The following is a 17,194-nucleotide window of genomic DNA, read 5'->3' as shown; positions in this document are numbered from 1 at the left end:
TATTATAATATGGCTTTTTGAACAATTTTAAAGGTTAACAAAACATGGAAGAACCGTACAATTTCGAAGCGAACATCTCTCTTACAAGGGTTGACCAAATTGTTAAAACTAGAAAACTAGAAAAAAAATCCTTCTTATTATTTCCTGGCTGATTCAGAAAACTTCCGATCCGCTTTACTCAATACATGGCTTAGATGATTAACTACAGTATACATTTTGAAAATGTTCAGATTTGCGCTCTCAAATATAGTTAAAAGTACGGTATACTAGTTTGACAGGTTGTCCAAAACTTTTCTGAGTATTTCTCATGCAATCTGCTTCATTCAAACACAAGTAGAACATTATTAGTTTCATATTTCAGGAAAGAAAATTTTCAACTTGACGCATTCGATAGTACTCAGAAGTACAAGCTCAAAGACGAAACCACCAGTTGTTTAAGAAAGAATGTATGTACATTTCTGGTCCGCCTGATTATAGTACATGAGTAAGATGAAAAATTACACACTTTCAGCATAATTTTTCTTAAAATTTCGCGCACTCGATAATAGTCGGAAGTACGGTATTGAAAGGTTGACCAGTTGTCAAAAACATGCCGTGCATTTTTCTCAATATTTCCGATCTAATTCACGCAAATGTAAGTAAAGGATAACAAGTTATACCTTTTCTATCAACACTTTTCAGTTTTTAGCACTCAAAAATAGTCAGAAGTGCTGTACACCCGAAAATATTCAAATGTTTACAAAGAAGTGGATGAAACGCCAAATCTTATATTCGAGATCACCGGTTTTCTGAAGGTTCTCGGTCCGCCTCACGTGAATATATAACTTAAATAGTAATGAGAAGAAACAGATAGTTTCGAAACCGGTAGATCTTTATTAAAATTTTGTTCACATTTATCCGGTGTTGACGTGTGGTTTCTTTGAATTCTTCCTTTTCATCCAGTTTAAATAGTAAATGTTAAGAAAAAGGACCCCGGAAATGAACGTTTGAAATAAGGGATGTAGTTTCAAAATGTAACAGATAAAGTTTTGGCAAATGGGTAAAAAACATAAATAAATTTTCAATTTGTGTATATATCCTAAAAGCCATCATGTAACCCCGAAGCCGGTGCAAGGGGGTATGAGAGGGATGTTGCACTTTCTCCTATCTCTCACGAAGAGACTAAATAAAACCAAGTCTGCAATTTACAATTATCAACTTAGTCTATATTGTTTGCTCTATATAGAAATCTCCCGTTTTTCAGATGTTCTATATCAGAGAATGACACTTTGTGTGTCGTATAATGACCGGAAATCTGCATTGTTGTACAATAAATCTTAATGAAATATTCGAGGTTAATGTAACATTTGATGTAGGTCTACACTTTTAACTTTTTGTATGAAATTTCAGATCCTCCGCTCACTCATTTTTCCTCGGAGTAATTCTTCTTATTCTGAAAAATGAGCGCTGCAAAGCTTTTGACTGAAATCGAACTAAACATAAACATAAAATATGAGTTTAAAATTTATTTCTTAGTCTATTTCTTGATTATCTTTTGCATTTAAGTGATTTTTGATATTTTGTAAGAAATTTAAATTCATACGTTACTTTCCTGTATATAGTCGGAGAATTAATGTTTTTCTCCACTGTTGTTTTTAGTTAAGTAGTTGGCTCTCATTCTGATTATAATAATGTTAGATATCCAATAGGCAGTATATCTAAATACTTTATGTTAAAAGCTTTTTAAAGATTTTATGTATAATGTATTAACTATGAACATTGCTATTAAAAGTCACCAGTTCTTTTATCAATGAATGTAATCAAATACATACCGGGTATATGATATATGAAGTTGATATTGTTTTGACTGATTAATGTTGAGTAATTTAAGATCAGGTACGTCACATCACACGTGTCTTTGTACATCAGAAAACCTTGGTTTGTAAATCACGATAACCCAACTCATGTAACTTTAAATTTAAATGTAGTACGTATTAGCAACAAGTGTTATAAATCCCCGACCAGCCTTCAATCAATGATAGATGATCTAGTGAACTATTGCGGACGGTGGGGGGGGGGGGGTGAAAAAAATATTCCCAAAACTAAAGCAATGGTTTTTGCAAAAGGTCGCGCAACTTATCAAAACTTCCATATCAATGGTACGCCAATCGAGACAGTCACATCTTTTAAATACTTAGGCATTAATTTGTTTAAACATGGTAATTGGTACCGTACTCAAAAATGTATAGCACGCACATCATGCTTCTAGGTCTCTATACGGTTAAGTATCTATTTTGAATAACATTGAATTACCTGTGAAACAGATCCTTCAATTATTTGATAGTCTCGTTGGTTCGATCCACCATTTTGGCTCGTAAGTATGGGGAATGCACGAAGCAACAGACGTTGAATTAGTTCAGACACAATTTTTACGTCGAATCTTATGCGTTAAACGTTCCACAAATTTATCCACTCTTTACGGTGAGCTAGGGCGCATGCCACTCTTAGTTTATAGAAAAATCAACATAATCAAGTACTGGGCGAAAATTTTAAAACTTCCAGATAACTCATTAGTCAAAAAAACGTGCATTTTCCTTAAGACGGGGTAGATTATAGAGGAAAAGTTGCGCCGGGGAAGTTAAAAGTATACTGGAAACACATGGATTAAGTTACATTTGGGACCAACAAGAATTTGTTGATATTCCATTCCAAATGATTAAGCAACGTATCTTGGACCCATACTTACAACTATAAACAATTCCACGCGTTTGGAGTCTTACTGCATCTTTAAACATAGCTTTAATGTCGAACCATATTTAAATTGTTCTTGAGAGCCTAAATACAAAATAGCCCTCTCAAAATTTAGAACCTCCTCCCACAACTTGTTTATCGAAACAGGTAGCTATGACAACATGCTGCGTGAACGGCGTATTTGTAAATCGTGAACAATGAATGTAGTGGAAAATGAGTTTCATTTTTTACTTGCCTGTCCTAATTACCGCGAACTCCGAAAAATATCTTAAGCCATATTTCTGCCGATGGCCAACAATAAATAAGTTTGAACTTCTAATGAATTCTAAATAAAAAAAATCTATTTCCCAACTAGCAAAATTCATTTTCTTTGCAGATAAAATCCGCGTTTCGTAGTTACCTGAAGAAAAATAACTCACAAAAAATGTATTTGTTTCAAGACTTTGTAAAAATAACTAACACAAAATTATATTTGTTAAAATAATTTGTATGCTTTTTTCTTTTTGGATATGTTTTCATTTGCCAATGTATATATTTGTATGTGCTATAAGCATTGTAAAATGTTTAATGCAATAAAGATATTGCAATTGAAAAAATAAGCAGAGGGAACAATAAAAACAACTCTTTCTTAGCTTGATAACGTTTTACTGAGGTTAATTAGGTTTGGCAGTTTTTTATCCATGGCTGTATAAGAACATTAAATAGTTCAGACAATTGGAAATAGTATAAGATTAACAATTATATGTATATACTATTATATGACTAAAGCCCACATGGCTGATTTTACTCCGGACAGACGGAAGTGACATATAATTTGCTCCGGATATCGGAAGCTTAATATGTTTACTTAGATATAGATTTTTAAACTAAACTTTATGATGGAAATTAACTCAAAACAAATTTTTTAAAACATAACCTTTCAGAAGACGCCTGACTTGTAAAGGGTGACTGATAACTAGTATAAGTTTAGTTTATTTACTTAATCATGGCATATTACATGCATGTGATTAAAACTACAAAGTATATATAAAAGATAAACAAAAATGATGAAGGGTTCATAGCACAAGTGCATACAAACACTTATCGAACAATGTGAAACATATATACAGATTCCCTGAATAAAACAAAAAAAACAACAAACATCTATATCATGATATATTGTCTAACGTTGGAGAATGAGTTATTATTAAATACTCTGTAATAAAAGCTTACAAATTAAAGCCAGTTTAATAAGTTTATACTTATAATAACTTATGAGGGTTTGGTTTGTTAGCATAGTATCTTTGAATATATTTCCTTCTATCATTAGAAAATGTGCGCATTAAAAAAGATTATGAAATTCGTCTCAAAGACAATTTTTTGTACATAAGTTACATATTCTATCAGCACGCTCAATATTAAAAGACCGACCTTTCTCTTTAGGAAAATGATGATTCATAGTTCTAAACTTACACATATAAATAGTCAGATTTATAGGCAATATATCAAAATGTTCCTGAAAACTATGTTCAGTCTTATAAGTTTTATACACTTAACATTTTGCAGAATTAAACACTGTACTGATCAAATAGTATGTTCTGAATTAACAATTTGAAATTATCAAGATTGTCTACTTTTTGGGTAGACATACTTAGTTCATCTTAACAGTTTTTTACTAATGCAATCCAAGGAGAATAATCAATATCATTAATATGTTATTAATAAGCAGTATTGTAAAGATAGATAGATAGTTAGATAGATATATTTATTTCGGCAAAAGGTAAACATGTGACATGATAAACAAACACAATATAGATCAAAACAATTACAAATAAATAACTAAATAAATACTACATTATGTAAATTATGACATGTTCCCAAAACCAAGGATAACACAAAAAAAAGAGCACGCTCTTATTTCCATTGTGGTCCTTAGCATTTGGTGGCATGACAAAGAGAGGTATTTCATAAAAGAAAAAAAATCACTTAAGAATAATCACATTAATAAAGGATATCATTTATAATATCACAATTGAAATGTAATATAATGAAATTCAATAAAAAGTCAGTATCACATTAAGAAATAATCACGTGCATATTAAGAAAAGATTACATTAAAAGATTATCACAGTTTAAAGGATTATTGCGATTTATTATCACAGGGACCATGGTGTTTTTAGAGTAACAAAAAGTTATAAGTATGTAATGAATACTAAAAAACTAAAAAATATTACATTGTTACCTTGCTATCTTTAGAGTTTATCAATTTACTCCATTATAACAATCCAATCTAGCGTTAACATGTACAAGTATCTGTTTCAATCCAGGTTCACCAAGACCATACAATAAAGTATAGATGGTTTTAATTTCAAGTTTATGCTGAAAGGACTGAACTATATTGATATTTTCAAGAGCCAATACATCCGAACCATACAACACAATAGGAGTAATTAAAGAATCAAAGAGTTATACTTGAAGAGAAATCGGTAAGTTTTACTTCCTAGCTTTAGTGATTAATGAAAACATAGCCTTTCTGGATTGATCAACAAGACGTTTCTTTGTTTTTGAAAAGTTTCCATTAAAATTAAACCGGACAAAAAAGATAAGAAGAGTCATCAACAATTGTCAAGTTTACTATTATTATAAAAGAATTAAAATTATTATTATTTAACTTCGATTTACTAAAGATAACAATTTCGGTTTTTCAGCATTAACAGTTTATCCCCGTAGCGCACAATAATCTTACATCACAAATAATGCATCATGTAAATCGCTTTGGCTTTTTGCTAACAATTACCGCGTCATATATATAAATATGTATATAATGACATACCAGGGTTGTCTTCCCTCTTATAAACTTCATAAATAAAATACAAGATCTCGTATTATGCTTATCTCTTTAAGCAAGGACTCTTATTGTTGTATAGTTCTTAATATCTTGCAAATGACATATATGTATATCAAAAAATTTAATTTCATTTAAATATATTTAACTTGAATGCAGTATTGTATTTACATCAACAACACACAACTACAGTAAAATTTCGGGGATAATGTATGATTACGAATTATTTTACTTTAGAAACATACGTCACTTTTCATGGACCTTCCATCAACGTGTTACATGGGGGATTTCATAAACACCGCCGTATGATCACATCTGTGAATGTTTTCAAATTCAAAACTTTAGCTTCCCACACTTTTAATGTTGAATTCTGCTTAAGCCGGTGTTAGAGGGACGGTGACAAGCACTGTCCATGTATAGGCTCAATCTAACTGAGATTACAATTTTTCAATTTTACCCTTTTGGAAGTGCTTTAGGGATTCTATGTCTCTCTATCTAATGGTTTTCACTGGAACACGAAACATATTTGGATGATACACAGTTTTGTCCTATATCTTCGTGAGTAAATTTTGTTTTCAGAGTCCTTGTACATCAGAACTTGTATGCGTTATTTGGCGATTTTTCCGAATCATAAGATTTTACTTATAGGAGTAGTCTATTCAATATTTGAAATAACATTTTTAAATCTATAAAAATACGATTCAGTATTTTCGTTGTATTTACAATGTTGCTATATATTTTCTGTTTCAGTCGTAATTCATATTGCTATTTGATATTTTACCTTTCTCTTCTTTAACAAGATATACACTTGTTACCAATAATGAACAATTATAATTATTTAATTTATATCAAATTTAAAACTAAAATTGAGTTATTACTGAAAAATAAGGGGATAATTATGAAGCGAAGTTCACTGAAAAAACTGAAAAAGGAAATATTTGCGTTAAGCATCTGGGAAGTATACTTGTATGTTTCTAACTTTCGAATCTAGCACTGGATATATAGCAACAAACGTCAGTTAACACTGATTGGGTAAATACGGCTCGTAATTTTCACCCATCTGTAAAAAAAAAGACAAATTTGAAAATAATTCTGAAATGATTATCATAAAATGAAAAAATAAATACAAGGGATTTTTGTTTCAAGAAAAATTTCATTTTAAGAAATATATTACTTACTGATGTTATATATTCAACTGTTTTTAATTATGTTTTTAAGTTTGTATTTTTTTCCTTTTGAGAAGACTTGTCAATAATATTAATTGCATCTTGAAACCATTAATGGGGTTTCAAAGATATGAGAATCCAAAGAGAAATGTCTGTTGGAGGGTTGTACAAGATATTCGCCGACTCATTATCGCGCATACATTTAGAAAAATCTGCCATTTATTTAAAGATATTTTGATAATCTATATATTTTGAGGATATTGTTATAAAATACAAAAAGGTTAACAAATAGTATCACAAAAATACCCTACAAAAGTGCATGTATTTCCTTTCAATTTTTAAGAAACCATCTTCTGAATTACTTGCAAATTTGCCAATTAATATATGCATACATGTGCGTACATAAATCGAATTTGTATAAAAGAAAATCTTTGAATGGAACCGTCTACTATGCTTTCCAACGTCAGAATGATTGACAGAAAGTTAGTTGAAGCACTTATGATTTTTTATGTATTACGGACATCAGCTCGCAAACCTTTAAAGACAATAGTGAGAGGAATAGAAAGCGTGAGCTGCATATCAGTTTGGAAAGCACACACGGTTTGTAGAATGCCGCACTGTGCTTCAGGATGATTATAGTTGCAGGTCCACTGTTCGATGGTAGATCGACGTCATCAACGTCAATGATGTTAATGCCAGTGCCAATAGAGAGAAGGGAAAAATTGCAGCACAGAAACTTGCGCTTTGCGCGGACGTAATCGGTGCCAACCAAAGAACCATTAACCGAACAGTACATGTAAAATGTATTCTTTTTAAGTTTTGTATCTTTACTTTTGTTAAACAATTGTTTGGTTCAGTTTTCAACTTAAGGTCGTGGAAATTACGGCTTAAAGACTTTTAGCTTTTTTCGTATTAAAAATCCCATCGAGAAGGAATCTTGTTGTATAATTGAAGAATGGTTCAGATCCTTATTGAATATTAAATTATGAATTTGATCCAGTGTTTTGCAAAAATATGACGTAACAATATTAATTATTTCGTTTCGAATCCCAGGCGTGCGCTAAATTTTCAAAAGACGGCCATTTTTTTCATAAAGGGACACAAATTTAAAAGAGCATAATCTATGTATAACAACGTGTTTTATAATATAATTAATTGTTTCAATAAGTTTAACATAAAATTCAAGGTACTATACTCAAACAAAAGTGTCGCACTATATTGTTTTGGTCCACCACAACATTGTGCTAAACCCAATAATTGAAGGATTATCAAAATGATTAATATATGTGTGTGTGTGTGTCCCGCTTCAGAGAAGCAGGCACCAAAAATGACTCACAATTCATACCGTTTGACGCATTACGCTAAAGTCGGTGTCGGGGGGGGGGGGGTAAGAGAGATTGCACGACCCTTAATGTAAAAAAACAAACAAGATATAATCTTGCGAATTTTTACTGTTTGCTTTTGTTTTGTTTTTTTGCTCTAGAGGGATCTTCCATTTTCAGGACATTAAAAAGAACCCAGAATACTTAAGTTACCAAAGTCTCGAGTATATATTTTTAATTAAACACTCGTTTCCCAAGCGAACTTTGTTCTTAATTCAAAATTTCACCATTTTCGTGTTTAAATGTTGAATTCTGCTTAAGCCAGTGCTAGAGGGCGTAGACGGTAACTTGCACTTTTAAATATCGTCCATAAACAGGCTCAATCAAACCGAGCCTGCAACATTTTCAATTCTGCCGTGTTGGGCTTTCTTTAGGGATTTTGTTTTTCTCTATTATTTGTGTCCCAATAATAACAGCAGATTACTGGCTAAACCAATCGTCATTGGATTATTATTGATTTTTTTTACTTAAAAGTTTATTAAGTACATGTGAACGTATATTAATTAGAACATATTGCAACCAAAAGATCATTGTACTAGTTTTGTTAACAATGAAAGGAAATACAATGTACATACGTATGTAGATTTCGAATTAATGTTCTTTCCACTGGGCATATTCGAAAACGTACGGCCATCGTTCGCCTACAACAAACAATAACATCAATTCCTTTACTAAAATATCATGCTTAGGAATTAATCCATGATTTATTTTGTTATTCTTTTATTTTACTTTACATATTTATAAAAACATAAGTGTATAAACTTAAATGAATGTCCCCCGTTATTGCTCATATGTGTAAAAAGAGTAACTTATATATTCTCTTTAATATTTTTCTACTTTATCCATGTCAACATGTAGAATAAAAGTTTCACAAAACTGCATTCAGAATTGATTTTTAAGATCCATAGAGTGTTTACATTACTTTCATTTTTTGAGTGAACGATTCAGATTTCAGATTTTTTTTTTTATTTTCAATATATGCAAAAGTCCCACAATAGCGGGAAACATAAGCAAATTGTGACATACATAAATGCATATATACATACATAGAATCACATAACATAATGTAGTAGAAAATTCAAAACTCCTGAGGTATCATTTACAGTAATGTACGATTATTATAAATGTATACATACGATTTTTAAAAAGGTAGAACAGGGAGTCTTCTTGCTAAAATCCACAAACAGGTCATTCCGATTCAAGTTAGATAATTCCAAACCTTCTCCTAACCGGAAAAAAACAGAACTGGATTATTATAATCTTATTTAAAAGAAACTTGCAATATTGACAAAATTGACAAAATAGAGGATATTGAATGAGTGTAAGTTCAATACTGAATTTATTGAACCAGTTGAATAAAATTATATTATGCGAGCCTCAGGCGATCATAATATTATTTTATTCAACGAGTGCAATAAGTTCAGTAATGAACTTACACTTAAAGTGAAATAAGAGTCATTTTTCATTGACGCACCTATAGTATAACGCTATGTTTGTATAACGCTAATGACGTCACGTCAAAATATATGCACGGCCGTGCAATATTATTTTTAAGGAGTCGCAAAATCGGCATGGGTGTGTGATAAAATAGTATTAATGTTAAATGTTATACATTCCAAAGAAGTCTGTAACTGATATACGATTTACATATAGAATAAAAAATATATGAGATGAGTGAAATATTCTACTTGCCATACTCTATTATCAAACTGGTATGGGTCGCTGGAGGGGAAATAATAATATTTTTCAGGCTGATATTTTACTTAAAGCTCTGAAAAATTTAAAGCTTAGTAACTATCGACATAGATATTAGGAAATTTCACGCCATTTCGAAAAAAACATAGTACATATTCAAATTATAAATACATTTAAGCTTTTACCTGATCCGTTTGAAGACACTTTGTTTGGCCACCTGCAAAAATTGTACCGAAATTATTAAACCAATTGTTTAATTATAAAAATACCGTTTAAATAAGAGACGTAACTTAATTAAATGATATTCAATTAGAAATTTAAATAATGCGACATAAAAAATATCAAGATTATATCCTCAGATTAAGGTTATAGGAACAAACACCATTTTATGCAAGAAGAGATAAGTATATAAATTATTTAAGTTTTTAGCTCTATACATTTATGTAATGTATCTGAGTCCTGAAACAATGGATAATTTGGATCATAATTGAAATTAGTCACTAAATAATGCTATTTGCCAGCCCGAGCCCGTCCGAGGGTATGCGATTCTACTAGGGTTTTTAAGATTTTCTATACGCATATTTGGAAAACATCTGAATTTTAGTTTTTAACTTGTTGGGGAACCTTTAAACATTCCACGAGTGAGTGATAATAGTAAAAGAAATATTCAGGTATATTTATGCATAAGTAAAATGGGACCATTAGTGTTTTCAGTTTACAATCTGAACAAATTGTATGAGACAACTGTAAGAAGCAAGTCTTGAGGTGCTAGATAATAGGATTTTAAGGAATATGGTTTTTATGTATAGCAACCGTAGTCTTGTACAAAATTGTTTTAGGTTATACAGAATTTCTGTCCGACCTATTAAGACGATTAAGGAACACAAATTATTAAGCAATGAGTGTCAAATTTCTCGCTCAAGGAAACATTGGCTTGTCCCTGATGGGTATCGAACCCATGCCCTGAAAGTCTTAAATTCCTAGTCCAAAGTATTTATCATTCGTCTTGCTGCCGCTTTGATAAGGTAAATATTGGCAGACAGCCCAGTAGTATGAGATAAAAAAAAATGTCTTTAAAAAGAAAATGTTAACAGACGTTCATACACAAATAATAATTTGACTAGGTCTTTTGATTGAACTTACCATTTCCTTCTATTAAATGCACAAACTATCACCAATACCACTGTTACGAAGATGGCAACAGCTCCCAATACCGGACCAACAATAATAGCAAAGACATCTAAAATAATGCAATATAAAATTTGAATTATATCAAGTGAGGTTCACCTTCTTAAAATTCAAGAACAAAATCACATAGAATATCAAGTAATCATTTGATCAAATAATTCTTTGACAGAGAATTTGGAACCAAAACATTGATTAATACTAGAGGAAAATAAATTGCATTCTCTTAAAATGAGAACATTTTAATGGTTTAATATGAATAATTGATATATTTCTGTAAGAAGTTTGATGCCGTTCCATAAATGTTCCATTGAGACTTTTGTAACATTTTGATTTATTATTGGCATGGATGCACTATGACAAAAACTCCATGTTACAGAAAAAAACGCAAGGCCATGATAAGAAATATCGCACTGTCACCATCAAATCACATCGCCATCCCGTGAAAACGAGATTACATGAAAACAGAATCACGTTTGTACGATATGACGAAATCGCAATGACATGACTTTGTAAATTCAGGGTGGTACGATGGCGTTGTCTTCATCGCGGTGTCACAATGGTATCGTGTTATCATGATCATGTCATTGTTATGTTATCTCTACGTTTGATCAGATAAATATTTGTGTCTTCAATAAAAATAAGTACAACTGATTTGTGCACGATTATTGCTGCTTTTCTTTTTCTTTTCCAATGACGTCACAGGATTGTTGTTGTTTTTTTCTATTTCTGAAACGATTTTAGTCGTCTTGTTTTAAATTAATTTGAAATTATATTTACCGCTATCGTATATATATAAATGATGTTATATTTGAAGAAAAGAGACAAAGACATCGTCGAGCATTTTTTGACAACAAATATTTGTTGAAATGCAATATATAAAAATGTGGCGACCGTAAGCAGTGACAAATTAACTTTATGAAATTTTTGATACGCTTGTCTGTTTCGAAGAAAAATTATTTTGATCAATGCTTCGTCGTTGGCGTCGTCGTGTAAAACTTTAATCAAGCTCGTCATATTAATGCTTTAATAGTTCTCAGCATGAAACTTGGAATACTTGCTTTTCATGACAGTTGTTATAGATAAGGGGCTTAATTTTGAAAGCTATTTGGAGTTATGCCCCTTGTTATAAAAAAATTTGTTAGCGATAGTCGTTGCTCTTAACGATCGAGCGCTAACACCGCAGGCGGTGCTTTTGTGAATGATATACTGTTAATCAAATAACGATAAATACTTAGACAAGACTTGAGATCCGGATCCAGGATAAAGCCATCTCTGCATGTACAACGGTAAGAGCCTTGAGAATTGACACAATTATGTTGACATCCATGTGTGCTGCCGCTACATTCGTCAATATCTTGTACAAAGAGATATAAGATTATTTCTTGAGAAATAAATTACGACAAGATTTTAAGGGTTTATGTATGAATTTGAAATTTACCGCTATCGTAAAAGATATAAAAGATGTTAAAATGTCTGCAGAAACAGACATGGTAGAACAATTTTTGACAATAAATATTTGTTGAAATGCAATATATTAAAATATAGCAGATCGAAAGCATTAACAAATTTACTTTAAATAAATTATAATATGTTTATGAATTTAGCTAGTCCACGGTGTCTAATCGTTCCGGATTAGGATCATTTGCTGTTGTTGAACTGATTTGAATTTTGTAGTCCAACTAATATGGTCACTGCGTCGTCGTTGCCGTTCAGATGCTTTAATAAAGACCAGAATTCAAATATCTGGAATATATTTACATGAAACTTGGAATATGTCATTTTCGTAATAGACAAGGGGCATAAGTTTGAAAGATATGTTTGGAGTTATGCCCATTGTAACGTAGAACTTTTATGAAAATTGGTTACTGACAGCCGTTTCCCTTATAACACGAGTGCTCTTGTAACTGATGCACTGGCAATCAAATGACAATAAATACCTAGACAAGACTTTAAATCAGAGCTCAGATAAAAGCCATCTCTGCATGTACAACGGTAAGAGCCATGAGTATTTACACAATTATGTTTACACCCATGAACGCTGTTTTTACATTCCTCAATATCTGGAACAAAAAGTATGGATTTTAACTTGCAAAAAAAGAAAACTTTCTACATGTCAATGTTCAGTGTATTTGAAATTAACCAGTATCGTAAATGATGTAAATGATGTTAGAATATCTCATAAATAATAAAAGTTATTGCCGTTGAGTAACATTAAGCAACAATTGTTTGTGTGACATTTTAACAAATATGGGATCTCGAAAGCAGGAACAAAGTCATTTTATAAAATGTGTAGACAAAAGGAAAAATTAGACGCCATGACCCTTTTGATAAAGTAGAACCGGTAGTCGTGACTTTATTACACAAGCGATAACACCACATGCGGTGCTCTTATTACTGATTAGTCAATTAAATAACGATATTGAATACCTGGACATGACTTGAGATCCGAGTTTAAAGTAAAACCAGCACTGCATGTACAACGGTAAGAGCCGTAAGTATTTACACAATCATGTTGACATCCATGTGAGTTGCTGCTACATTCGTCAATATCTTTAACAAAAAGGTATGCTGTAACTTGAAAAGCCTTTCAAAACCATTTCATTCTCTAAATGAAATAATGATAATTTAATGGTCATATCGTGAAATTTAGCTAAACGGAAATAGCTATGCTATTGAATTGTTCCTTATTTTCTAGAAATGTCCAGATCTTTACCATTAACTTACAAAAAAACCCCAGAAAAACAGTCTTATAACTTTTCACACGAGATATCTGGACTGAATTTTCCAGTTTACTACCGTGGAATTTGCTATATCACAATGACACGCAGCACGAAGTGCTGTGATTTCTAGTAAAATCAAAGTCAAATGTCAGAAACAGCTGTTTATGTTATTACACAATAACAATTAATAATTAATATAAAGGTACTTGTAACGTAATTATATATCTTCAATTAAATAACGAAATACGTATACCCCGACAAGACTTGAGATCCGAGTTCAATGTAAAGCCAGTTTTGCATGTACAAAGATTAGAGCCGGCAACATTAATTTTATACAATTATGTTGACATCCATGTGTATTGGTGCTACATTCGTCAATATCTTGAACAAATATAATAAATTAAAACCGAAACGATTTATAGCGTTCATTTATGAAGTTTTTTTTAAAAAATTTACCGCAATCGCAAACGTTATAAACTATGTTAGAATATCTGATAAATAACGAGCAACTGTTCGTCGAGCAAAAACATACTTGTGTGATATTCCAAAATATTTTAAATATGTCAAACCGATAGGGTAAACCAAATAAACTTCATATCATCTATGATTAGTTTATGATTTTCCGCTAGTATGTTTCAAAGTAAAAACTAGAGCTTTCAAGTTCGCTGCTTCGTTGTTGTTGTGTCGTGCAAATACTTTTCTGAAGCCAATTAATCAAAAACCTTGAAAGCCATCAACAGGAAACTTGAAGCAATTGCTTTTCATGACAAGAAGCGGATGTTAGAAAAGGGCATAATTTTGAATATATATTTTTGGAGTTATGCCCTTTTTAAGTTAGAATTTTAATCAAAATTGGTTAGCGATATTCGTTGACCTTAACAGACGAGCGTTAGCATCATCAAACAACGGTAAATACCTAAACAAGACTTGCGATCCCAGCTCAGAATAAAACCAGCTCTGCATGTACAAGTGTAAGAGCCATGAGTATTAACACAATTATGTTGACATTCATGTGTGCCACTGCTGCATTCGTCAATATCTTGAACAAAAATAATAGATTATAACTTGAAAATAATCTTCCCTTTTCAACATTTAACTTATATGATTTTCTACAAAAATATTGATAGTGAAATAGCAAAGTTCTCAAATAAACTAAACTGAAATGGATATGTTGTTGAATTGTTCCTATTGTCTTCTTGAATCTTCCAAGAACTATTAAATGAACTTACAGAAAACAGTCTAATAGCCTTTTTACACGAGTAATCTGGACTGGATCTGACAGTTTACTCCCGTGAAATTTGCTATATCATAATTACACAAAGCACTTAGTGTTGTTGCTTTTAGTGAAGTCAATCAAAGTCAAATATAATAACAGTTGTGTATGTAATTTTACAATGTCTATCATAATTTACACAAACGCAGTTCATATAAAGTAGTTATATATCTTTGATATTTTCATATACATGTAAGTACGATCAGGTTTTCTTTTAACATGTTCTATTTATTATGAAATATAGTCAGCTGAATAAAGCTAGATATATGTAATATATAAACACTTTTTAAAAGCGTCTATATCGTGTTGTATTTACCATTACACTTTGGTGATGAAAAGCCACGTGGACAGCTACACAAGTCAACATGGCTGCAAGTACCGCCATTAGGACAAGATGATTTCCCAAAACACAAAGCTGTGCAAATGATAAAATATGATTTTATGGTTGTTAAGTAAGCAAGGTTAATCTCAAAATGACAATGCACATAGTTTTTGAAATGGTTTTGAATACTAAAGGTTGTGAAAAAAGGCTAGGATGATATATAAATATAACAAAACGTGACTAGGCTGGTATATTAATATATAATTGACTGATAATTTATAGGTGAATGACTGATTTTGTGTAAAACACATTTTCGTAAAATTAGCTTTGCCTATCATAACTACATAACTATAATCATTATGAAATCGCTTAAACCATTACAAATTCGAGATGATACGAGTATATCATAGTATGTCAAAATCTTGAACAAATATAATAAATTAAAACCGAAACGATTTATAGCGTTCATTTATGAAGTTTTTTTAAAATTTACCGCAATCGCAAACGTTATAAACTATGTTAGAATACCTGATAAATAACGAGCAACTGTTCGTCGAGCAAAAACATACTTGTGTGATATTCCAAAATATTTTAAATATGTCAAACCGATAGGGTAAACCAAATAAACTTCATATCATCTATGATTAGTTTATGATTTTCCGCTAGTATGTTTCAAAGTAAAAACTAGAGCTTTCAAGTTCGCTGCTTCGTTGTTGTTGTGTCGTGCAAATACTTTTCTGAAGCCAATTAATCAAAAACCTTGAAAGCCATCAACAGGAAACTTGAAGCAATTGCTTTTTATGACAAGAAAAGGATGTTAGAAAAGGGCATAATTTTGAATATATATTTTTGGAGTTATGCCCCTTTTTAAGTTAGAATCTTAATCAAAATTGGTTAGCAATATTCGTTGACCTTAACAGACGAGCGTTAACATCATCAAACAACGATAAATACCTAAACAAGACTTGCGATCCCAACTCAGAATAAAACCAGCTCTGCATGTACAACTGTAAGAGCCATGAGTATTAACACAATTATGTTGACATTCATGTGTGCCACTGCTGCATTCGTCAATATCTTGAACAAAAATAATAGATTATAACTTGAAAATAATCTTCCCTTTTCAACATTTAACTTATATGATTTTCTACAAAAATGTTGATAGTGAAATAGCAAAGTTCTCAAATAAACTAAACTGAAATGGATATGTTGTTGAATTGTTCCTATTGTCTTCTTGAATCTTCCAAGAACTATTAAATGAACTTACAGAAAACAGTCTAATAGCCTTTTTACACGAGTAATCTGGACTGGATCTGACAGTTTACTCCCGTGAAATTTGCTATATCATAATGACACGAAGCATTTACTGTTGTTGCTTTTAGTAAAGTCAATCATAGACAAACAATATAAAAAACAGTTGTGTTTTACAATGTCTATCATAATTTACACAAACGCACTTAATATAACGTAGTTACATATATTTGATATTTTCATAAACATATAATTACCATACGGATTTTCTTTTAAGCGTGTTATATTTATTATGAAATATAGTCAGATGAATATAGCTAGATATATGTAATATATAAACACTTTTTAAAAGCGTCTATATCGTGTTGTATTTACCATCGCACTTGGGTGATGAAAAGCCACTTGGACAGCTACACAAGTCAACATGGCTGCAAGTACCGCCATTAGGACAAGATGTCCACCCAAAACACAAAGCTGTACAAATGATAAAGCATGCAATCATAGTTTTGAAGTTAACAAGGTTAATCTCAAAATGACAATGAACATAGTTTTTGAAATGGTTTTACATACTTAAGGCAGTGAAAAAAGGCTAGGAAGTTATATAAATATAACAAAACGTGACTAGGCTGGTATATAATTTAAA

The 17,194-nt window shown here is 31.2% G+C and overlaps 1 protein-coding gene across 1 annotated transcript; it reads right to left on the bottom strand.

The window, feature by feature from the left end:
• Window positions 1–5,910: 5,910 nt before the first annotated feature.
• LOC132726244 (matrilin-2-like) lies at window positions 5,911–16,695 on the bottom strand. Its single transcript, XM_060711524.1, has 12 exons — window positions 16,668–16,695; window positions 15,295–15,393; window positions 14,622–14,744; window positions 13,782–13,831; window positions 13,413–13,569; window positions 12,923–13,045; window positions 12,217–12,339; window positions 10,941–11,037; window positions 9,983–10,014; window positions 9,239–9,327; window positions 8,678–8,743; window positions 5,911–6,614 (listed from the first exon to the last, which is right to left on the bottom strand). Exons 1-12 carry the CDS (start codon window positions 16,693–16,695, stop codon window positions 6,573–6,575), a joined length of 1,029 nt encoding a protein of 342 aa, XP_060567507.1. The 3' UTR covers window positions 5,911–6,572.
• Between the last annotated feature and the right edge of the window lie 499 nt (window positions 16,696–17,194).

The sequence above is a fragment of the Ruditapes philippinarum genome, unplaced genomic scaffold, assembly GCF_026571515.1.
Source record: "Ruditapes philippinarum isolate M1 unplaced genomic scaffold, ASM2657151v2 ctg140_1_1_1_1, whole genome shotgun sequence".
Lineage (NCBI taxonomy): Eukaryota > Metazoa > Mollusca > Bivalvia > Venerida > Veneridae > Ruditapes > Ruditapes philippinarum.
The sequence above is the reverse complement of the archived record's forward strand: the minus strand, read 5'-3'. Positions and strand labels throughout refer to the sequence as shown.

Coding starts and splice junctions, on each gene's coding strand:
- LOC132726244 (XM_060711524.1), bottom strand. CDS start 16,695: ATGATTGACTTTACTAAAAGCAACAACA. Junction 15,394..16,667: donor CTTTACTAAAAGCAACAACA/GTAAATGCTTCG, acceptor TCATTTGCACAG/CTTTGTGTTTTGGGAAATCA. Junction 14,745..15,294: donor TTCATCACCAAAGTGTAATG/GTAAATACAACA, acceptor TTTTTGTTCAAG/ATATTGACGAATGCAGCAGT.